The 21,903-nt window shown below is 48.6% G+C and overlaps 2 protein-coding genes across 7 annotated transcripts; one reads left to right on the top strand and one right to left on the bottom strand.

Moving 5' to 3' along the window:
- Nucleotides 1-312: 312 nt before the first annotated feature.
- On the top strand, nucleotides 313-4,697 carry SLC16A13 (solute carrier family 16 member 13). 2 transcript variants are annotated; one of them, XM_007521686.3, is made up of 4 exons: nucleotides 313-987; nucleotides 1,091-1,234; nucleotides 1,957-2,694; nucleotides 3,616-4,695. In XM_007521686.3, the coding sequence occupies exons 1-4, from the start codon at nucleotides 789-791 to the stop codon at nucleotides 3,810-3,812; spliced, it is 1,278 nt and encodes a 425-aa protein (XP_007521748.1). In that variant the 5' UTR covers nucleotides 313-788; the 3' UTR covers nucleotides 3,813-4,695. The 2 variants fall into 2 exon arrangements, with proteins under 2 accessions (XP_007521748.1, XP_060060247.1); XM_060204264.1 differs by having other exon boundaries at nucleotides 854-987; nucleotides 1,071-1,234; nucleotides 3,616-4,697.
- Nucleotides 4,698-5,270: 573 nt separating this feature from the next.
- SLC16A11 (solute carrier family 16 member 11) lies at nucleotides 5,271-9,195 on the bottom strand. Of its 5 annotated transcripts, XM_016188023.2 has the most exons (6): nucleotides 9,050-9,194; nucleotides 8,721-8,792; nucleotides 6,940-7,147; nucleotides 6,552-6,695; nucleotides 5,635-6,402; nucleotides 5,271-5,547 (listed from the first exon to the last, which is right to left on the bottom strand). In XM_016188023.2, the coding sequence occupies exons 3-6, from the start codon at nucleotides 7,139-7,141 to the stop codon at nucleotides 5,318-5,320; spliced, it is 1,344 nt and encodes a 447-aa protein (XP_016043509.1). In that variant the 5' UTR covers nucleotides 7,142-7,147; nucleotides 8,721-8,792; nucleotides 9,050-9,194; the 3' UTR covers nucleotides 5,271-5,317. The 5 variants fall into 5 exon arrangements, with proteins under 5 accessions (XP_016043509.1, XP_060060244.1, XP_060060245.1 ...); XM_060204261.1 differs by lacking the exon at nucleotides 6,552-6,695 and having other exon boundaries at nucleotides 9,050-9,195; XM_060204262.1 differs by lacking the exon at nucleotides 6,940-7,147.
- Nucleotides 9,196-21,903: the final 12,708 nt, after the last annotated feature.

Genomic DNA, 21,903 nt, shown 5'->3' on the forward strand with positions numbered 1-21,903 from the left:
ATCCCTTTCCAGGACGCGGGTAGATAACATAATGGTTATGCAGAGACTCTCATGCCTGAGGTCCCGAATTCCCAGGTTCAACCCCACCCATACCCCACCCCCTCCACCTCCGCACCACCCTAAATCAGAACTAAACAGCTCTCTGGTAAAAAAAAAAAAAAAAGGGAGGAGGGGGTGGTCCCTTTCCCACGCATGCGCCCCATTCCCTCCCTGCGCAGGGTGCAGAACCAGGACCGCCCCGTCCCGCTGGCTCCGCCTCCTGCTCTGCAGCCTCCTGCCCTCATTGGCGAGCTACAGACGGGGATGTAAGCCGGGTGGTCATTGATAACCCATGCCAAAAATAAATAAATAAATAAATAAATAAATAAATAAATAAATAAATAAATAAATAAATAAATAAATAAAAAAAAATAGCCCACGCCGAGGCCCAAGCCCCGCACTGGGGAGAGCTCCCTTCTTTCCCCCACCTCCACCCCGGATTTCCAGACCAGGTGTTGGCGGGCCCCCTCCCGGGCCTCGACTCTGGACTCTGAGACGGGGAGTCACGCCCCCGGGAACTGATCTGCGCGCGCCGGGTGCTCCCGAGTCTACATCGCCCCCTCTCGGGGAAGGGAAGGGCGCCCGCACGCAGCCTCTGCCGCTGGCCAGCCCTCCCGGTCCCTCGCCCCCTGCCAGCCACTCCTCCCCCAAGGCCTGGAGCCCTCACGCCGGGTGCGGGTGCGGGGCTGCGGCTGGGCGGAGAGGACGCTGCCTGAGCCCCTAGAGGCGGCGGCCCTGCGGCCGCCCGGATGGCGCTCAGAGCCGAGCCCCCCGATGGGGGCTGGGGCTGGATGGTGGTGCTCTCGGCCTTCTTCCAGTCGGCTCTGGTGTTCGGGGTTCTCCGCTCCTTCGGCGTGTTCTTCGTGGAGTTCGTGGCGGCGTTTGAGGAGCTGGCAGCGCGCGTCTCCTGGATCGCTTCCATAGGAATCGCGGTGCAGCAGTTCGGGAGTGAGTGCTGCTCCTCACAAGGGAGAGGGGATGCGGGGAATGTTCAGAGCAGGGGTTAGGGGATGGCTCTTGAGATCTCGCAGAATCCCGTTCTTTTTTCCAGGCCCAGTGGGCAGTGCCCTGAGCACGAAGTTCGGGCCCAGGCCAGTAGTGATGACTGGGGGCATCCTGGCCGCGCTGGGGATGCTGCTCGCCTCCTTTGCTACCTCCTTGACTCACCTATACCTGAGTATTGGGCTGCTCTCAGGTGAGCTGGGGAAGGGGCAGAAGAGTGAAAGTTCTGAATCTTTGGCCTCTCGGCTTTCACCTTCTTCCTACTCCTAAAAATCCTAAGGAGAAGCTAGGAGAAACTTCGGGCTAGCACCTTTGCTCTGAAAGGGATACTGAAAGAGGAATGACAGGGGCTGGAGAGATAGCCTAATTGAGATTCCAGATCTCAGGCTCAACCCCCTGCTACCACCATAAACCAGAGCTGAGCCCTGCTCTAGAGAAGCACAAAACAAAACCAAAGAAGAGAGAGAAAAGGAAGAATGATGGTAAAAGCAGGGTTTCAGAAGTCAGGAGTCCAACATGTGCCAGCCCTGAGCTAGTGGGACTGGAGTGTAAAAGAATTATGATAAAATTAAGCTGTGTGATTGTGGCTGTGAAATAAATAACATTATTCCAACTTAAAGATGAAGATCTTAGAAGTTTATGCCACTTGCCAAGTGAAGATGGCACAGCCAGAAACAGTAGAGCCCAGTTCTAACTCTAAAGTTCCATGCTACTCACATTACAGTATTGTACCTTTAAGCATCTAACATCCCACAAGCCTTATTACACCCCCCCCCCGCCCCATTTTGTTGGGAGATTAAAGTCCATACTAGAATCGTATCCTAGGATTGGACACTGTGCTATAGTGGACTCTACTGTGCAGTGTTGGGGTTAATGGGTACTCTGAAGTTCCTAAAAGTTCTTCTTTTTTGACAGGCTCTGGCTGGGCCTTGACCTTCACTCCCACACTGGCCTGCCTGTCCCGCTACTTCTCTCGTCGACGTTCCCTGGCTACTGGGCTGGCCCTGACAGGAGTGGGCCTCTCTTCCTTTGCCTTTGCTCCATTTTTTCAGTGGCTACTCAGCCACTATGCTTGGCGGGGGGCCCTGCTGCTAGTGTCTGCCCTTTCCCTCCATTTGGTAGCTTGTGGTGCTCTCCTCCGCCCACTCTCCTTGACTGAGGACCCAATTGTGGGTGGCCCTGTGGCTCAGCTTACCTCCTTGCTTTACCATGGTCCCTTTCTCCGTTACACTGTTGCCCTCACGCTGATCAACACTGGTTACTTCATTCCCTATGTGCACCTAGTGGCCCATCTCCAAGACCTGGGTTGGGACCCACTGCCTGCTGCCTTCCTACTCTCAGTTGCTGCTATTTCTGACCTTGTGGGGCGTGTGGTTTCTGGGTGGCTTGGGGATGTGGTCCCAGGGCCTGTGGCACGACTCCTAATGCTCTGGACCACCTTGACTGGGGTGTCACTGGCCCTGTTCCCCATGGCTCGGGCACCCAGCGCCCTAGTAACTCTGTCTCTGGTCTACGGCTTCACATCTGGGGCCTTGACTCCAGTGGCCTTCTCCGTGCTACCTGAACTGGTGGGAACTGGCAAGATATACTGTGGCCTGGGACTGTTGCAGATGGTAGAAAGCATCGGGGGTCTACTGGGAGCTCCTCTGTCAGGTAAGGAGAATGAGGTTTCCTGGGCTGCCATGTTGTACAGTTTGGGGAGGAGCCTATTCATAGTATATTTTATGTGAAAATTGCCTGTAGTCCCAAAGTAAGTCCGATGTAAAAAAACAATGGAATGACTAAAAGGAGCTACTGATATATAAGACTGAGGAGATAGCACAGTGGTTAAAAGACTTCCATGTCTGAGTCACTAAAGGTCCTAGGTTCAATCCCCAGCACCACCATAAGCTAGCACTAAGTAATGCTATGGCAATAAATAAATCTAAAATAAATAAATAAGGAGCTCTGTGGTGAAATATCAATACTAGAATCAAAACCTAGAATTGGATCCTGTGCTACATCCTCCTGTGTAGTGTTAGGGTTAGCAGTAACTCTGAAGTCCCTAAAAGCTACTCAGTCCCATTTCCCAAGCTACAGCTTGGGTTTGCAGAGAACTTGATTTGACCTGCCCAGATAAGCATGCTGGTACCTGCCTTTTCTCCTGGCTCACTGGGCCCCAGCCCAGGTGTCTGAGCTATCTATCTGTCCAAAGTTCTCCTGGCTCCAGATGCCAGAACTTTCAGACCCATAACACTTCTCTTTTAACAATTAACTTTTGCTGTAGAAGGAAGGACTGGCCACAGTTGCCACAAAGAAAGGCCAAGATACACTAGATTTGATTTGGAGTCCCAAATTTCCAATCATTAATTTGGAGCTCCATTCTGAAATTAGAAAGGTAGTTGAGACTAACTCTGAGGTTCCTTGGGAAACCATAGTTCTCAAGTTCATCCTCCCTTTAGAGTCCTAACTCTTCCAAGATAACAGGCTCAGGATTATTTACTTTTTTTTTCTACCTCAAAAATGTATCTGGTTCATCAGTTCCTAGAAACAAATCTCCTGTCTGTGTGTTCTTTTTTTCTCTCTTGGACCTAGGCTACCTCCGGGATGTGACAGGCAACTATACAGCTTCTTTTGTTGTGGCTGGGACCTTCCTTCTTGCAGGGAGTGGAGTTCTCATCACACTGCCCCACTTCTGTTTCTCGGCTCCTACCTTCAAGCCCCAGGGCCCTGTAACAGACACACTGGATACCCAAGTTCCCCTGCCCAAGGAAGAACTTGGAGAAGAATGAAACTGTAAGAAGGGGCGGTTATACCCAGAAAATCAGAGTGGCAGTTTCAGATCTCCTCCTGCCCCATCTTGGCACCCACATAACCACAGTGCCTTAAGCATCTTCGTCTGCCTCCCCTATAGCAGAGCTGCAGTTCTACGATAGGTGTGCCAGTCATTTGTGGAGGTTTCATCTCTTCTGTGTTGTGCTGCCACATTTTCTGAAGGTTCCAGGAGTTCAGTCTGCTTCAGTGAGCCGTGAACCAACTGTGAAAATCAAAGGCCAAGAAACTTACATGTTTTACATATGATCTAGAGGTGCCCAAGTTTCTTCTCTGATGCTTGAGAAAAAGGGATATTACCCCTTTGAGATAAAATTGAGTAAGAAAACTGGATAGTAATCAGAACCTCAAACAGAGCTGGACTCATGTGCTTAGGTTGATAAGAGCTCATGGCTGGGTTAGGGGGTATCCAGAGCATCTTAAGCTTGGACTCTGCTCTTGAGACCACCACTAACCTCTCTGTTTACCACTGTCCCTTGACTTAGAAAATAAATTAAAGGTAGGGGAGATAGCATAATGGTTATTCAAAAAGACTTCCATTTTCTGAGGCTCTAAAGTCTCAGATTCAATCCCCCAAACTACCATACCAGAGCTGAGCAGTACTCTGGTCTCTGTATGTCTCTCATTAAAATAAATTAAAATATATTTTATTTAAAAGAGAAAATAAAGGGAGTTGGGCAGTAGTGCAGCAGGTTAAGCGCATGTGATGAAAAGTGCTAGGACTGGCATAAGGATCCCAGTTCAAGCCCCTGGCTCCCCACCTGCAGGGAGGTGGCTTCACAAGCGGTGAAGCAGGTTTGTAGGTGTCTATCTTTCTCTCCTCCTCTCTGTCTTCCCCTCCTCTCTCCATTTCTCTGTCCTATCCAACAATGACGATGACATCAATAACAACAACAATAAAACAAGGGCAACAAAAGGGAAAATAAATAAATATTTTTTTAAAAAAGAGAAAATAAATTAAGAGCATGGTAGGGACACTGGGGTAGCTTGAGGAAGGGTTAAAAGTTTAGAGACTTGAAGTCTTAGGTCTAGAATTCATGTATTTCTCTCAAGGCAGTTGAAGTTGACTGAAGTACAGGAAAATTTTCTGGACAATCTAGATAGTCAGTTAAGGGAAATGAAGGTGAACAGTTAGCTCCTGTGGGCAGCCCTCCTTCAACAATCTGAAGTTAACAGACAACTTGCTAGACTATGGTCACAGCATGCTGAACATGCCTGATCTTCTCTGATCTTGAAAGCTAAGCAGGATCTGGCTTGGTCAGTACTTAAATGAAAGAAAATGGAGTGACTAAATAGACACCCTTCTCCTCCCCCAGGGCTTACTGGAACTCTTCCTTTCCCAACCAGACTTCTTGAATATCTTAAGGAGTGTGTTTTTAGCGTCCTAGATTGGGTAACAATTGGAGCTTGGCAGAAAGCCCGATAGAAATTCTTTATTGGGGCCGGAGTTCCTGCGAGAAAATGGTCAACAAGTGGTGTCCAGTGCAGGTCGAGGGCCTTCCGGAGAGAGCAGGGCCACCTGGGGGGTGGGGAGCTGCTCCCCCCTCTCAGCGGGAGGCATGGTGGGGCGGGAGGCTGGCCGGCAGTGGGGCAGCGCTCCTGGCAGACCCATATAGACGAAGCTGCCAGACAGGATGAAGGAGCCGCACACGAGGAAGGAAGCCGTGAAGTCACCAGTCTCATCCCGCAGGAAGCCTGAGGGGAAGGGTAAAGGATTTCAGAGGTCTGGCTCCTCTAGGGCAGAGGACAGCTACCAGCCAGTTGGCTGACTCTGGCCCTTACCTGACAGGGGAGGGCCTATAAGCGCCCCGAGGCTCATCAGCATCATCACCAGCCCGGTGGCCTGGACCACGCCTGCGATGCCCACAAGCCCCGGGAGAACACCGAAAACCAGCGGGGCGTAACTCCCGGCGCTCAGGCCGTACGCCCCAGCCGCCACCAGCAAGGGCCCCTCCCAGCTCTCCTTGCTCCCCATCACGGGCACCAGCCCCACTGCCAGTAGCCCCAGGCCCGTCAGACCCCCGAACACTGCCAGCAGCCGCGGGAGGGGCACCCAGCCCTGGTCTGCCAGCCACCCGCAGACCAGCCGGGCGCCCGCATCCCCCACGGCAGCCACTGCCACTACCAGCGCAGCCCCGTAACCCCCCAGGCCCCGGTCTAAAGCGTGAGGGGCCAAGTGCACATAGGGGACGAAGTACCCGCCCCCCACCAGGGCGGTGCCCAGAGCGAAAACCAAGAAGGCCCGGCGTGTGAAGAGACCCAGGCCGAGAGCAGCCAGGGGCCCTCGGGGCGGGGCGGCGGGGTCGCCAGGCAGAGCCAGGGGCCGCAGCAGGGCTCCGCAGGGGGTGAGGTGGAGGGTGATGGCGCCGAGGAGGAGCAGGGCGCCTCTCCAGCCGAAAGTGTCGAGGAGGAGCTGCAAGGCGGGCGCCAGGAGTAGCGAGGAGACCCCGTTGCCCGTGAGTGCTAGACCCACGGCCAACACTCGACGGCTGGAGAAGTAACGTGAGAGGGTGCCGAGGGCGGGGGCGAACACCAGGGCCCAGCCGGAGCCTGCGAATGGGTGGAGTTGAATGAGGCCAGGGACCCCCGGGATGCCTCTCCCAGGGGTTCCCGCCTCGCAGGCCTCCAGTCCCCAACAAGCTAGAGGTGATGATCTCCATCATCAACCCTTGGAGGGCCCGGCATCCATCTCCCCTCACCAGCAAGGAGGCCCAGGCCAAGGAAGAGATGCAGCATACTGCTGGCGAAAGCCGAGAAGACGAAGCCGAGCGAGGTGAGAACACCCCCAACCATCACCACCGGGCGCGACCCCCAGCGAGTGCTCAGAGCACTGCCCACTGGGCCTGGAAGGGGGCGTGGTCAGTGGGAGCCACGCCCACGGACTCCCAACACTTCTCATTGGCTAAAGCCCCCTGGCGTAGTTAATAGCTCCTCCCCTTGACGACTAGACCCATTCTGCAGGAGCTGGATCCTGCTGATCACCCTGAGTCAGGTGGCTTGGTAATCGGTGGGACCCCCCCCCCTCACTCCTACACTCACGGCCCCGCCACCCGGTCTCCACCTCCCATCCCAGAGCCCCCCCCTCACTGGCTGCCTGCTGCACGGCCAGTGCCAGGGCGCAGACCCACGCAGTGTCCTGGGCATTTCGGTCAAAGTGCTCTGCGAGGTCAGGGAAAACCAGGCCCAGAGAGCGCAGGACCCCGTAGGACAGCCCGTTCACCGCGAAGGCCGAGGCCGCCACCACCCAGCCCCAGCCCCCGTCCGGGGGGCCGGCCGGCTTGGGGGCCATCGCCGTCTGGGGGGAGAGGGAACACCTATGAGTGGGCGCAGTGCCCTCGTCTGCGCCTTCTCTCCGGTCTGGCATCCCTGAGCCCCAGTTTCTGGCTGTGTGCCCGGTGCGGGGGCAGAGGGCGAGTACCCCTGGGCGCGGGGAGCAGGGCGCCGGGCCTGGGGATCCCGACCCGGGTCCGGGCGGGGGTGCCGTGGCTCCCTCTCCCACCAAAAAAAACCCTTGCCCCTTACCCGACTTCTCCGGGCGTTGGGGCAGGGGAAGGGCGAGGAGACGCTCGGCTGGGTGTTCAGCCCGCTTCCGGCGAGGCCGGGGTCCCAGAGTTGGAGCGAATACTGAAGTGGAGCCCAACCTGGACCGGCTTTCCCGGTAAACAGATCACCACAGGGGGCCTGGGCCACCTGGGACGCGGGGGTACGGAGGGCGGGGGCGAGCCGAGGCAGCCAATCCGCCGCGCGCGGGTGAGGCCAAACCCGAGTCCCACGGGGATTGAATTCTGCACCCCTGGCCCGCGGGCAGCTAGCAAGAGGCACCCTGCCCGCCCCGCTCACACCCACGCACTGCCAGCCCCAGGTCGGTAGGTCCTGCTCAGAATTAGAGGTGACGCCCTGAAGCCTGAGGGGAACAGCACTTTTGTTCCACGGAGGGTCAGGGAAATCTCGGATATCAAGTCACAAACCTCCGTGGTGCTTAGGTTCCGGGTTCAACCACCCTGTGTCCTTGAGGGACAGAGAGGAAGTAGCTGTGAAGTGGCAGACACCTTTTCCGATTCATCCGTGACCCTATGAAGAAGCTGTCACCCCCATTTTACAAATGAAGCTTAGAGTGGTTAGGTGACCTGCCTAAAACCACCCAGCTACACAATTGGGTTGGAAGGGGGAACATTTGGATTTAGATCCAACTAACTGGAGGACCGTGATGAAGAGAGAGGATGTAGGACTGAAGCAGATGCTACAGGCCCTGTCTGCCACAGTTGAAAGGAATGACCTAGAGTGGATTTTTTAAAACATATTTATTTATTTATTCCCTTTTGTTGCCCTTGTTGTTTTATTGTTGTAGTTATTGCCGTCGTTGTTGGAATGGACATTTGGAGAGAGGAGGGGAGTCAGAGAGGGGGAGAGAAAGATAGACACCTGCAGACCTGCCTCACCGCTTGTGAGGCGACTTCCCTGCAGGTGGGAGCCAGGGGCTCGAACCGGGATCCTTATTCCGGTCCTTGCGTTTGCGCCACATGCACTTAACCTGCTGCGCTACTGCCCGAACTCCTGACCTAGTGTTTTATGACCTGGAATTGGCGAAGCCTTCGCAGGACAAGAGAGTTTATGCTTCTGTAAGAGAGTGGTCATGGGAAGTGAAACACATCCTTGAAATCCATCAGAATCACTAAAGATTTAGATTAGAAATTTAAAGCAATCGGATGAGTTAACCTAGCTAGTGACTTCTTGGTCGACTCTATATTTTTAAAAAAAGTAGCCTTTTTACATTAGGATTCAGGTCGCCATTGCTTTGATTCAGTTATTTAAATCCAAAGATGTCTCTGGTTTAATTATTAAACAATAGAGAAAATTCAGTCACTTACAGTTTGGAGTATGTATCACCCAACAGCCACTTGATGGCAGTCTTTCCTAGATGTTGAGAAACGTGGTAGTTGCTAAAAAAGAAAAATACCGTCTTAAGCAGTGAAACTGTAAACCGAGTAAACAAACCGTGACCTTCCATAGCTCTCAGCTGCCTCTAGGGAGAAAACAAAATCAAATATTTGGACTCTGTGTATAAGGCTTGTCATAATCAAAATGAAAATCTAGATCCAGGCTGCCTTTCTGCTCCATCTCCTTCCTTTCTCAAACGCCCTTCCTTCAGCCATTAGCTTCTCATCTGCTCTGTGGGTAAAGCCTAGCTTGTTCTTACTCCTGGGTTTCTGAACGTCATGTCCTCTCCTGCAAATACCCTGAATAGACAACATGAAGATCCATGAATGTTGGCGGTCCTGACACGTAGACCTAGAAAAGCGACCTCACCGGTTCCCCAGCCCAAGATGCTGTTGTGCAAGGCACCTAGGAGGTGGAGCCAGAAGGTGCTTTGCTATTCTAGAGGGCAGGGAGCTTGCTTCCCTAATGGCCGGCTAGGATTCACTGTGCACTGAACAAAGCCAACTGAAACAAACAAAATACACTATAGTGAAGGTCAGTAGAGGAGATTGAGCCCTTTGAGTCAGGGATGCAAGCAGTTTAACAGGATACTAAAGAATATACATAATTGGGTGGGGGGGGAGATAGCATAAAGGTAATGCAAAGACACTCATGTCTGAGGCTCTGAAGTCCCGGGTTCAGTCCCTTGTACCACCAAAAGCCAGAGCTGAGTACTGCTCTGGTTATAGAAGAATATATATATTTAACAGGATATACAAAGGGCATCCAGAACCTGGGACTGGGGCAATTGGTTGTGAGAGGGCAAGTTTCTCTTTTTATTCTTTAAAACTTTTAAAATTTAATTTTAATGATAGAGATACAGAGAGAAACAGAAAAACCAGAGCACCGCTTAGCTCTGGCTTATAGTGGTGCTAGGGACTGAATGTGGGGCCTCAGAGCCTCAGTAATGAAAATTCTTCGCATAACTATCATGTCAGGAAATTGTGAGGATGTGGTTGAGCTCGGCAGGGTTTGAACCTGAGGGGTGTGTCTATCCTGTTAGTCTCTCTCTACTGAGAGGTTGAGCAAGGAAGGACAGTAGTAACCCCAAAGATGTGCCTCATCCTATCAGACTCCCTGCCTCACAAAGCACCCCGCATTCCTGATATTATGGCCTTTAGAAAAAAAGAAAGGAGGAGATGTTGGACATTAAGCCAGCTCCCCCTGCTCCACCCTGCATTGCTGATAGTATGGCCTATTTACATAATCATTGTTTTGCCTGATCCATCTTCTTTCTACCTTGAGACCCACCCTGCCTGCAGGGTAACATTAATCCCATCTGCTAAAACCTTCTCAATAGTTGCTAAGGAAGCTTCCACCTTCCCAGCATGCCTTTTGCCGTTCTCCACCCCCTTCCCTAGCCATTTCCATTTCTGACTTGCCACTTCCGGTTTTATCCTATAAAGCCGCTTCTGTTTCTGGTTTCTCTCCCTTCTAGAGGAGGGCAGTTGTGCAGGAGGAGGCAGATGCTGGCCATTGCGGTTTTTGGCTCCATGTGGGTTCGGTTTTTGGCTCCAAGTGACTTAACCCGCTGCACTCACACCTGACTTTGAAGCTCCTGCATGAATAAAGATTTGTATTGCTACCGCCACGAACTTGGTTCCTGGATCCTCTCTCTCTCCTGCGAAGCTAGACCAGCATCCCTGTTCCTGGCAAGTTCTTCTACCTTGTGATATATATATTACCACCACCACCACCCCCAGAGCACTGCTCAGCTTGGCTTGTGGTTGTGTTGGAGATTGAATCTAGGAGTTCAGAGCTTCAGGAGACTGGAAGCTATTTGTATAACCACTGTGCTATCTCCCCAGCCCTATAAACATGTATATATATTTTTTGTTTGTTTGTTTTTAATATTTATTTATTCCCTTTTGTTGCCCTTGTTGTTTTTTATTGTTGTGGTTATTGTTGTTACTGATGTCATCATTGTTGGATAGGACAGAGAGAAATGGAGAGAAGAAGGGAAGACGGAGAAGGGGAGAGAAAGACAGACACCTGCAGACCCGCTTCACTGCTTGCTTGTAAAGTGATTCCCCTGCAGGTGGGGAGCTGGAGGTTCGAACCAGGCTCCTTATTCCAGTCCTTGCGCTTTGTGCCACCTATGCTTAACCCACTGTGTTACCACCTGACTCCCACAAATGTATATGTTAATGGCTTTGCATTATTGTGAAAACCAGTTTTAGAAAAAAATTATTTATTTATGAAAAAAAGAACCAGAGCATCACTCTGGCGCATGTGTTGCCAGGGATTCAACTCAGCATCCTGTGCATTGAGGCTCCAACACTTTATCCACTGCAAGATTCATGTTTTCAATATTCCTAGCCAAAATTACCATTGCAGTGTATCTTTTTTTCATAAAAGGATTATACCTTTGAGGATGGGAGAATAGAGCCCCAAACAGGACTCCCAAGGTTAGAATCTCAGCTCCTGCCACTTTCTAGTTGTATCATCACGAGTAAGTTACTCAGCCTCTCTGCGTCAGTTTCGTCATCTCTAGAACAGGGATAATAAGCATAGCTAACCCAATAGAATTTTCTGTTTTTTTTTTTCAGCACTGATGAGCTCTGGTGGCTTATGGTGGAGTGGGAGGATTGAACCTGGGACTTTAGAGCCTCGGCATCAGAGTCTCTTTGCACAACCATTATGTATCTATCCCCACCCCCCAATAGAGTTTTCATGAAGATTAATGCGTCACCATGTATACATGTCAAAATAGTGCCTGGAGTTGAGGAAATAGTGCAGAAGTTCATGAAATAGACTCACTCCTAAAATCCCAGAGGCCCCAGATTCAATTTCTGGCAGCACCACCATAAGCCAGAGTTGAGCAGTGTGCTGGTAAAACAAAACAGCAGTGCCTAGAGCATGATGTGTGTCAGCCTCAGGGGGCCCACTGTGACCCCAACAAGCCCGTCTACACTCTGCAGCACTGCTGACCCTTCCACAAATGTCTCAGGATCAAAGAACCACTTTGGTCTGATGAATATGCAGTGGAATTACATGGGTTTTCATGATGTGAGGCTACAGAAAAGAGGACTTTTTCTTCTTGGTGGCAAGTGGTTTTCTTAGCCTTTTCCAGAGTTTGAAAAATGTATCTCTCTCTGTTTGACTCTAAAAACAAAAGAACAGAGTCAAAATGAGGTTTTTTTTTTATTTGCCCTTTCAAACTATAGGCAGATAAGGTACTGTATGCTGTGCTGGTGGTGAGGGATGCAGATATAAATGGCACAGTCTCCCCACTCTCCAGATTCCCATAACCATGACACAGAAAAAGTGAAGTAAAGAAAGGAGAAGAAGGACCTGGTGTGACCTGGTTCAGCACACACCTTACCACGTGCAAGGACCCAGGTGCAAGCTTCTGTTCCCCAGCTGGGAACAATGAAGCAAAGCGCTCTCTCTCTCTCTCTCTCTCTCTCTTTTAACCAGAGCACTGCTCAGCTCTGGCTTATGGTGGTTCGGGGGATTGAACCTGGGACTTTGGAGGCTCAGGCATGAGAGTCTCATTGCATAACCATTATGCTATCTACCCTCCACCCTCTCTCTCCCCCTTTCTCTATTTTGCTTTGTCTTATCAAATTAAAAAACAAACTCCAGGAGTGGTGGATTTATTGTGCAAGTATAGAGCCCCAGCATAACCCTGGTGGTGGGATGGGATGGGGGGGAGTGGAGGGTGGAATAAAAAAGGAAGGAAGGAAGGAGAGGGGCACATAGAATGGGAGGAACTGATTCTCTTACTGGAGCCTGATGGGAAGACTTCACAGAAAAGGAGCCCTTTGAACTGGGTCTTGCAGGATGAATAGGAGTTTGCCAGATGGCTACGTTGGCAGGGGCATCCCAGGCAAAGGGAAAAGATTGTGGAAAATCACAAAGGCAAGAATCATCTTGGTACATTGTTTATCATTTGGGGAACTGCAAATAGCCACCGTGTGGGGGATGAAATATGCAGGAGAGTAAGGTAAGACCAAGGTGCTGGGGCAGAGAGTCCCATATGAAAGGCCATGAAAGCCAAGCTATTGAATTTAGCTTCTTGCTTTAGAAAAATATTTATTTTTATGAATTAATCTAACAGGAAAGAACCAGAACAGCACTCTGGCATATGTGATGCTGGGGATCAAACATGGAAACTCATGCTTGCAGCTCTACTCCCAGGTCGCAAATTTAGCTATTTTCTGAGATTAATGCTTCTCAAATATCTCCACTGATGTGGATTTCACTGTTACTTATTGGAAGCTGAGTGCAGAGGGAAGCGGAATCACACCAGCGTCGGAAGGGTCAGGACAATCTAGGGTTATAGACATTTTGAGAGTCAGAAAGGTTTTTGAAAGTTCTGGTTTTATATTGACATTTTAGTGACAGATTTGCATCCTATTTCATCTCACTGTGTTATATATTTTGTTTGAGATCTATTTATTTGATAATAAGAAAGAGGAAGGGAGAGAAGCAGATTACCACTGTGACACCTGTAGTGCTTTTATTTGACACTTTCTGGTTCTGAGACTTTGACCTGCAACTATGTCAACACTCTTTGTGACACTCTTTTGTCATGAGACTGACTCTTAATTAATTTGAGGAGAGAAAGGATTGATTACAGGTCTGGGTAGCTCTCAGAATTACCAAGATTTGGCAGAAACACAGGCTGTTATAGACCTAAATGTCTGCCAAGCTCATTCTATCATTGGGCACTAGATGTCACTGCTGCTTCCTTGACTACTGAACCTTTCCACTGAGGCTGCTGTTAGTGAATCTCGAATTCATTCACCGTCAGCCCCAAGTCTAGGCTCAGTACTCCCAACCACCAGAACCGTGGTTGTGTGATATTATCTTAGCTGGAAGGGACACTGGGAAAATGATCCCCTACTTATTCTTTTCTCTTTGTTGCCAGGATCTCACCACTCCAACAGAGACACAGGAAGAGAAAGATAACACAGCACCCAAAGATTCTCCTAAGAATGGTCAGGGCTGGGGAGTCGGGCCGTAGTGCAGCAGTTTAAGTGCAGGTGGTGCAAGGTGCAAGGATCAGCTTAAGGATCCTGGTTTGAGCCCCTGGCTCCCTACCTGCAGGGGGGGTTGCTTCACAAGCGGTGAATAAATATTGTTGACTGTAAATCCCATCGATTTGATGTGATCTGGGGCCCATATTCAGCTTAGGAGCCTATGTGACCTCTGCATCCCTGTAGATCCGAGCTCACATTCTGTGGTCATGAGTAGGAATGTTCCAAGTTGCCCCATATTAGGACCCATTGTCCTCAGGTGTAGTATAGAGTATATTGTCTATCCTCCCTTCGGAGGATGGAACATTCTCTACCATTATTGATCAAATTTGAGGGCAAGGTCCTATGGGGGCCCACCAAGGGGTCTATTGTGTTGTTCCTGATAGGAATGACCGGTAACAGTAGAGAGAGGGATTTATTTGAGGTCTAGGCCCATCATGTCTGCTTGGGAATCTCAGGACTCCCTGAATACGGTCCCAGCATCTATTCATATCTTCTGCCCACTTTTTTTCCCCCCTTATTTCTTTTCTTTTCTCTCCTTTTCTCTCCTCCCTTTCCTTCTTTCTTTCTTTTTTTAAAATTAGCTTTATGGTATCTTTTATTTTATTTTTTGAGGGAATTAATGTTTTACATTCAACACTAAGTACAATAGTTTGTACATGCATAACATTCCCCAGTTTCCCATATAACAATACAACCCCCACTAGGTCTTCTGAATCCTTCTTGGACTTGTATTCTCTCCACCCACCCACCCACCCCAGAGTCTTTTACTTTGGTGCGATACGCCAATTCCATTTCAGGTTCTACTTGTGTTTTCTTTTCTGATTTTGTTTTTCAACCTCTTCTGCCCACTTTTTTTATATTACATTTACTTATTTATTGGATAGAGACAGCCAGAAATCAAGAGGGAGGGAGAAATACAGAGGGAGAGAGACAGAGAGACACCTGTAGTCCTGCTTCACCATTTGCAAAGCTTTCCCTCTGCAGTCAGGGACCAGGGGCTTGAACCTGGGTCCTTGTACATTGTAATATCTGCCCTCAACAAGGTATGCCACCACCTGGCCCCCTAGTACCCACTTTTTTTATTGAGTTGTTCTTTTTGTTGAACTGTATTAGTTCTTTATAGATGTTCACAATTCTTTTTTCTTTTAGCAAGGCAGGAGGGACAGAGAGATAGTCAGCCTGTGAGAGCACCAGTTGTCACGCCTGATGCCACAGAAGGTCAGTCTTCCTCACCACCTTGTGCCAGAGCTAAACAGTGTTCGGGACCATTCTCCCATTTACTCTTTAAATAGATAAATAAGTAAATGGGGGGGCAGTTGTTGGCACATAGGTACAATTTCCCATCTCACCAAGATAGGTGTCTGCAAAACACTCCCAGCCCCAACTTAGTTCCTTTTCCATCATCAAGTTAAATAACCACTGTGCTATCTACCCTTACCTTTAAGTAAACCCTTTAAAAACTAAAAATAAAAATGACACTGAGGCCTCACCTGTATGCATGATTTCCATCACTCTAGTCCACCTTTTTTTTTTTTTAACAGAGACAGGGCGATCACAGCACCTCTCCACATCCCTGGCACATCAGTATCTCTTTCTTGGTATATTGGTCTTCTCACATGGTGCTACTGCTGAGGCTCAAACCCAGGGCCTCCTGTATGATGAGACAGGTGCTCCCAGGTGATCTCTCCAGCCCCAAAGCACATTTTGTTTGTTTTACCAGAGTATTGCTCAACTGTAGCTTGAGGTGCTAGGAACTGAACCTGGGATGTCAGAGCCTCATGCACTGAAGGCTTTGTAGCATAACCATTATACTATCTCCTCAGGCCAAGAGTACAGTCCTCAAGTTAACTCTGATATGTTCTAGGTATTCTTAAAAGATGGTAATACTGGGGGCCGGGCAGTAGTGCACATTGTATGAAACACAAGGACCGGCTCAAGGTTCCCGGTTTGAGCCCCCAGCTCCCCACCTGCGTGGGGGATCACTTCACAAGCATTGAAGCAGGTCTGTTGGTATCTATCTTTCCCTCACTCTATCTTTCCCTTCTCTCTCAATTTCTCTTTGTCTTATCTAACAACAACAACAACAAAAATGGGGCGGGGAGAGGAAGATGTCTATTAAGGACCAGTGAATTCATGGTGCAGGCACCAAGCCCCAACGATAACCCTGGAGGGAAAAAAAAAAGGTAATACTTCAGAGGATTATTGGTGAGTGCAAGAAAGGACCCAGAACAACTCCAGGTGCAAGGCAGGCTCTCTGAAAATGGAGGTTCCCTCCCTTTTCATTTCTTCCCATTTTTCTGGCCACAAGTAGTTAGTCACCTCACCATTCCAAGTTCAGTCCAATTTCTTTTCAAATTTTCTGTGCTCCTGTGTCTTGATTTAAAGGTGGGGAGTCACACTAGAAGGAACCTGGGTGAGATCTCTCATTTCCTTTCCCCTCTGCAGGACCTTGCTTTTCACTCACCTCTAAATTTCCTGGGCCCACTGTCTGGCTTCACAGTCACAGCCTGAGACCTCAGAAGCAGGTGCAAAAGAGTTCCAGCTCTTCCCTAGGGCTGCAATGGCCCTGCCTGGCTGGAATCTCTTTCCCAGTTGAATGATGACAATCTGAACCATACAATAAGGTAGAAGGAGGCAGAGTGTCAGAGAACAGTCTTTCTTACTGCTCTAGGCATGTCAACTGACACATGTTAGGCCAAGGAAGCAAAGGGTGCCAGTTTTCATTTCTCCTAATGTGGGCACTGGGGAGAGTGGTTGTGAGAGTCCACTAAGGACTGGGAAATTATTATTATTTATTTTAATTCTTTTTTTTTTCTACCAAGGTTGTCACTGGGCTCCATGACTATATAATTCCTCCACTCCTGACAGACTCAAATTTTTATTTATTTTAGATAGAGGATGAGAGGGAAAAAGAGAAAAAGCGAGGGCAAAGGTGATAGCATAATGGTTATGCGAAGAGACTCTCTTGCCTAAGGCTTAGAAGTCCCAGGTTCAGTTCCCCACACTACCATAAGCCAGAGCTGAGCAGTGCTCTGGTAAAAAAAAAAGGGGGGGGGAGGAGTGGCTGGATGGTAGTGCACCGGGTTAGGTGCGCATAGTACAAAGTGCAAGGACCAGCACAAGGATCCCAGCTCCCCATCTGTGGTGGGGGGGGTCGCTTCTCAAGCAGTGAAGCAAGTCTGCAGGTGTCTATCTTTCTCTTCCCCCTCTTTATCTCCCCTTCTTTCAATTTCTCTCTGTCCTATCCAAAAAAAAAAAAAAAAAGGAATAATGACCTTTAGGAGCAGTGGCTTTGTAGTGCAGGCACTGAGCCCCATCGATAACCCTGGACATAAAAAAAAGAAAGAAAAGAAAGAAGAAAAAAAGAAAGAGATGAGAGATACCACAGCATGCAGGTGCTCCCATGTGGTGGTCAAGGACTCAGACCCAGGTCCCCAGGCCTGGGAAACCGTGAGCTCTACCAGATGATTTACATGGGAAGCTCCTGAAACCACCAGGAACATCTGGGAACTGAAGAGGCTGTGACCAGGGGCCACTGATAACACTCCAGCCACCTCTCATCCTCACATAGGTGGCTCTTCCCCCTCTGTGCTCCCCCTTCCAACAGTCTCCGGTGGCCTTTATGGACATCTCCACGTCACTTCCTCTGCAAAGCCTCCTCCTGCCTCTGCCTCCACATTCAAAGCTGTTAAAATGCCCACAAGTCTCTCTTCCTACAGGTGCCTTCCCTCCATCCCAGCTGTAGCCAGCCATTTCCCTCACAGCGTCACTGTCCGTCCTGGGCTCACTACCTCCCAAAGGGACTGGTGTTAGTGTGCAGCATATCTGTGGGCTGGCTTTTTTTTTTTCTTTTCTTTTCTGTCATCACCAAGGTTTTCCCAGTCTGGGATGACTTTTTCAGATAAAGAGAGACAAATACAAAGAGGGATGGAAGGAGGGAAGAATGGAGGGAGGGAGAGAGAGAGAGAGAGAGAGAGAGAGAGAGAGAGAGATATCACAGTGCTGAAACTAACCTTAGTACAGTCGGCGGGGGGCAGGCTCAAACGTGATCTTGCACATGGCAAAGCAACACCTTATCCAAGTGAGCTATTTCACCAGCCCAGCTACTTAATTAAAAAAAAAAAAACCAACAGGATTTAGTTATTTCCTTAGCAGAGCACTGCTCAGCTGTGGCTTATGGTAGTGTGGCAGATTGAACCTTGGGTTTTGGGGGGCCTCAGGCATGAGAGTCTCTTTGTATAGCCATTATGCTGTCTCCCCCCACCTCATCTACCTAATTTGAACAGTGTGGTGGCAGGGTCACATCTGGGTGTGTGCATAGAGAAGTGAGAGCTGGCTCCGGGAACCTGCTCAGCCAGCTGGCTAAGACCAGGAGTCTGAGAGGGAGGAAGTTGGTGTTCAAGGCTCAGGTGCAGGTGTTTCAGGACCACAACCCGAGGGGCTGAGAGCAAAGAGCAGCAGGCTGTAGGGAGGATGGGCACCTGCACTCCAAACCTGCTGGGGGACTTGTGGTTTCCAGGTGTTTTTCCATGTCCTCCTTCAGGAGAGGGGAGTTCTCTGCTGAGTGCACTTACAGCTAAACGATCTCTTTTTTTTCTTGTCTCCAGGGTAATCGCTGGGGCCAGGTGCCGGCACTATGAATCCACTGCTCCTGGAGGCCAATTTTCCCCATTTTATTGGATAGAACAGAGAGAAATTGAGAGAGGAGGGGGAGATAGAGAGGGAGAGAGAAAGATATGTAGGCTAATTTTCTTACTGCCTAGGATTTTTTTCAATAGTCTTGTTGATTGCTGAGAAATCAGAGCCAATTATAAATCCATGAGTTTCTTATAGACAGGTATTTTTGAAATTTTTAAAAAATATTTTATTTTATTTATTTATTATTGGATAGAGACAGAGAGAAATTGAGAGGGGAGGGGGAGGTAGAGAGGGAGAGAAACAGAGAGACACCTACAGCCCTGCTTCACCACTTGTGAAGCTTTCCCCCTGCAGGTGGGGACTAGGGGCTTGAACCTGGGTCCTTGTGCACTGTAATGTGTGTGCTTAACCAGGTGTGCCACCACCTGCCCCCCCTTTTAAAATAATTTAATTTATTTATTCATGAGAAAGATAGGAGGAGAAAAAGAACCAGACATCACTCTGGTACATGTGCTGCTGGGGATCGAACTCGGGACCTCATGGTTGAGAAGTCAGTGCTTTATCCACTGTGCTACCTCCTGGACCACAACAAGTATTTCTTTAAAAAGAAAGAAAAATGTTTTTAGAGACAAAGACAGAGCAAGAGAGAGACCACAGCACTGAAACTTCCACCAATGCAATAGAGGTCAGACTTGAACCTGGGCTGTATTCATGGCAAAGCAGCATACCACCCAAGTGAGCCATTTCACCAGCCTAAGAATGAATATTTATTTATTCAGAAGAAAGAAACCAGAGCATCACTCTGGCACATGAAATGTCAGAGACTGAGTTCAAGACTTCATTCCTGAGTTTCCAACTCTTTACTTGCTTCCAGGCCATAACAAATTTAAAAAAAATTTCAAAAGTCTTAGCAGCAAAAGTATATTTTGTTTGTTCTGTGAATGTGTCTTAATACACACAGTACTGATAGGCAGTAATGTGGTGGGAGGAGCATGGACCCTGGAACAGACTGCCTGGGTTCAAATCCTGGCTCTGGGAGTGGGAATGGGGTTGTAACTCAGAACAGACAGAGCACATACTTCATGTGTATGACACCCTGGATCCAAACCCTTGAACCCCCCCCAAAAAAAAAGAAAAGAAAAAAGTTTTTTTTAAAACTTCTGGCTTTGTAACTTATCAAAATCAACAAATTGACATACTCTGTAAATATCCCCTCCCCCACCATAAGACAGATGATGAAAAAAAGAAATAATACCTACTTCTGAGAATAAAGATGTTACTACTATTTGTTTGGGTTGTGAGCGTTAAAAGAGTTGACAGTTGTACATTGACTGGAAGAACCTCTATCAGGAAGTAAATACAATTTAAGGGTTTGCCTAGATAAACACAAGAGAGCCTTTGATTCCACAGTGTTTGCTTAAGTCTTTAAGAAAGTTTGGTCTTAGTTCACCTTGGGTATTGAAACTTACGGAAGTCTTAGGCCATATCCGTTAGAGGAGCTGTTGTATACTTTGGTGCTTGGGGGATGAAGAGAGAAGGGAAAACTCCAGAGAGAAGCAAAGTCTCACATCAGAGGAGCCTAGAGATAGCTCGCCCAATAGATCACACACTTTACCACGTATAAGAAACCGGGTTTGAGCCTCCTAGTCACCATGTGGGAGCACCGTGCTGAGGAGAAGTTACAGGAGTGATGGAGGAGCAGTGCTGAGGTATCTCTCCTTCTCTCTCTGTCTCTCACCTTCTATCGAGAGAGAGACCCCTTCAGAAGTAGTAGAATGGTACAGGCACCATGTCCCCATGAAAACCCTGACAGCAAAAAAAAAAAAAAAAAAAAAAAGGAAAACTTAGAGCAGATCAGAGTTGTTGCCCAGTTTTCTGTGCTTTTCTTACCTGAATTAACTATGGAGTTTCCAGGTGTTTGTTTGTTGTTGTTTTGTTTCTTTGCCTCCAGGGTTATTGCTGGGGCTCAGTTCCTACACTACGAATACACTGCCCCTGGAGGCCATTTTTCTCATTTTGTTGCCCTTGTTGTTTTTATTGTTGTTATTGCTGTTGTTGTTGTTGGATAGGACAGAGAAAAATGAAGAGAGGAGGGGAAGACAGAAAGGGGGAGAGAAAGATAGACACACCTGCAGACCTGTTCCACCGCCCATGAATTGAACCCCCTGCAGGTGGGGAGCCGGGGGCTTGAACTGGCATCCTTATGCCGGTCACTGTGCTTTGTGCCATGTGCACTTAACCCACTGAGTTACCACCTGGGCCCCCAGTTTTTCTTTTTCCATTTTTTATTTTTGATTAATAGTGGGCTACAAAATTGTAAGATTACAGTGTATAATTCCACAAAACACCCACCACCAAAGTTCTGTGTCTCCAGTTTGGCTTTATTAAGAATTCTTAATAAAGTTCTATTTGGAAGTTCTTTGTTCATTAGTTTTTTTCCAAAGCACTGCTAAACTATGGCTTATGGTGCTGCTGGGGATTGAACTGACACCTTTGTGCCTCAGGCATCAAAGTCTTTTTCTTTTATAATCATTATGCTATCTTGCCAGCCCAGTAAGTCTTTACTTTTCCCAAAACTAGTTATGTATTATGTGTGGGATGATTTCACTCATAGACAGAAGTTGAAAAATAAGAACAGAAGGGGGAACACAAAGCAGAACTAGGACTGGAGTTGGTGTCTTGCAGCAAAGGAAAAGACTGGGGGCGGGGCCAGGGGAGGGTCAGGTCCTGGAACAGGATGGCAGAGGAGGACCTACTGGGGGTTGAATTGTTCTGTGGAAAACTGAGAAATGTTATGTATGTACAAACTACTGTATTTTACTATCAACTATAAACCATTAATCCCCCCAAATAAAGAAGAAGAAAAGTAACAACACAGCTTCCATAATTCCAGGTGTGACACTGGTGTCTAACAACGTGCAGAGGAAAACAAGCACAAGTCTTCCAGTGTGTCCCCTAGCAGTCAGGATATCCTCAACAGCCTCCTGAAAGAGTCCCTCGTCCACACCCAGATTTGTATCCCATGTCCATAATTAACCATGTCACTGACTATGGGCATGGCTGGCTCAGGTCTCCTCTGAAACCAGCTTCACCAGAAGCCCGTGACTGTGTTATAGTAAGTGGAATTCTAAACATCATTCAGGGTCAGCTAGGAAGGAAGGGAAAGTTAGGTGGCAGAGTGTGAGGCCCTCAAGCATGAAGTCCTGAGTATGATTCCTGATGCTGCAGGTGCCAGAACTCTCTCTTGTGTTCCCAGGTTCAGTGAGAAGAAAGAATGAGCGACTGAACTACAGTTCCATCGAGGCCACGGAGCTGGCGGAAAGGGTTGCGTGCAGGGAAAACAGGAGATCCAGAAAATATAGATGAACAATGGCTTTGACATTTCACTTTCAAGAAACATGGGCCGGTTTTACTGAAAACTGGATGAGCCTTGATGTCATCATTCTTC

This window comes from Erinaceus europaeus, chromosome 12, assembly GCF_950295315.1.
Source record: "Erinaceus europaeus chromosome 12, mEriEur2.1, whole genome shotgun sequence".
In the NCBI taxonomy this organism is placed as follows: Eukaryota; Metazoa; Chordata; class Mammalia; order Eulipotyphla; family Erinaceidae; genus Erinaceus; species Erinaceus europaeus.

Bases quoted from the DNA above. Each gene is read 5' to 3' on its own strand.
- SLC16A11 (XM_016188023.2), bottom strand. From the start codon at position 7,141: ATGGCCCCCAAGCCGGCCGGCCCCCCGGACGGGGGCTGGGGCTGGGTG. The intron at 6,696-6,939 runs GTGAGGGGGGGG...GCCCCCTTCCAG, and splicing joins GGCCGTGCAGCAGGCAGCCA to GCCCAGTGGGCAGTGCTCTG. The intron at 5,548-5,634 runs GTAAGGGCCAGA...CCTTCCCCTCAG, and splicing joins TATAGGCCCTCCCCTGTCAG to GCTTCCTGCGGGATGAGACT.
- SLC16A13 (XM_007521686.3), top strand. From the start codon at position 789: ATGGCGCTCAGAGCCGAGCCCCCCGATGGGGGCTGGGGCTGGATGGTG. The intron at 1,235-1,956 runs GTGAGCTGGGGA...CTTTTTTGACAG, and splicing joins GAGTATTGGGCTGCTCTCAG to GCTCTGGCTGGGCCTTGACC. The intron at 2,695-3,615 runs GTAAGGAGAATG...TCTTGGACCTAG, and splicing joins ACTGGGAGCTCCTCTGTCAG to GCTACCTCCGGGATGTGACA.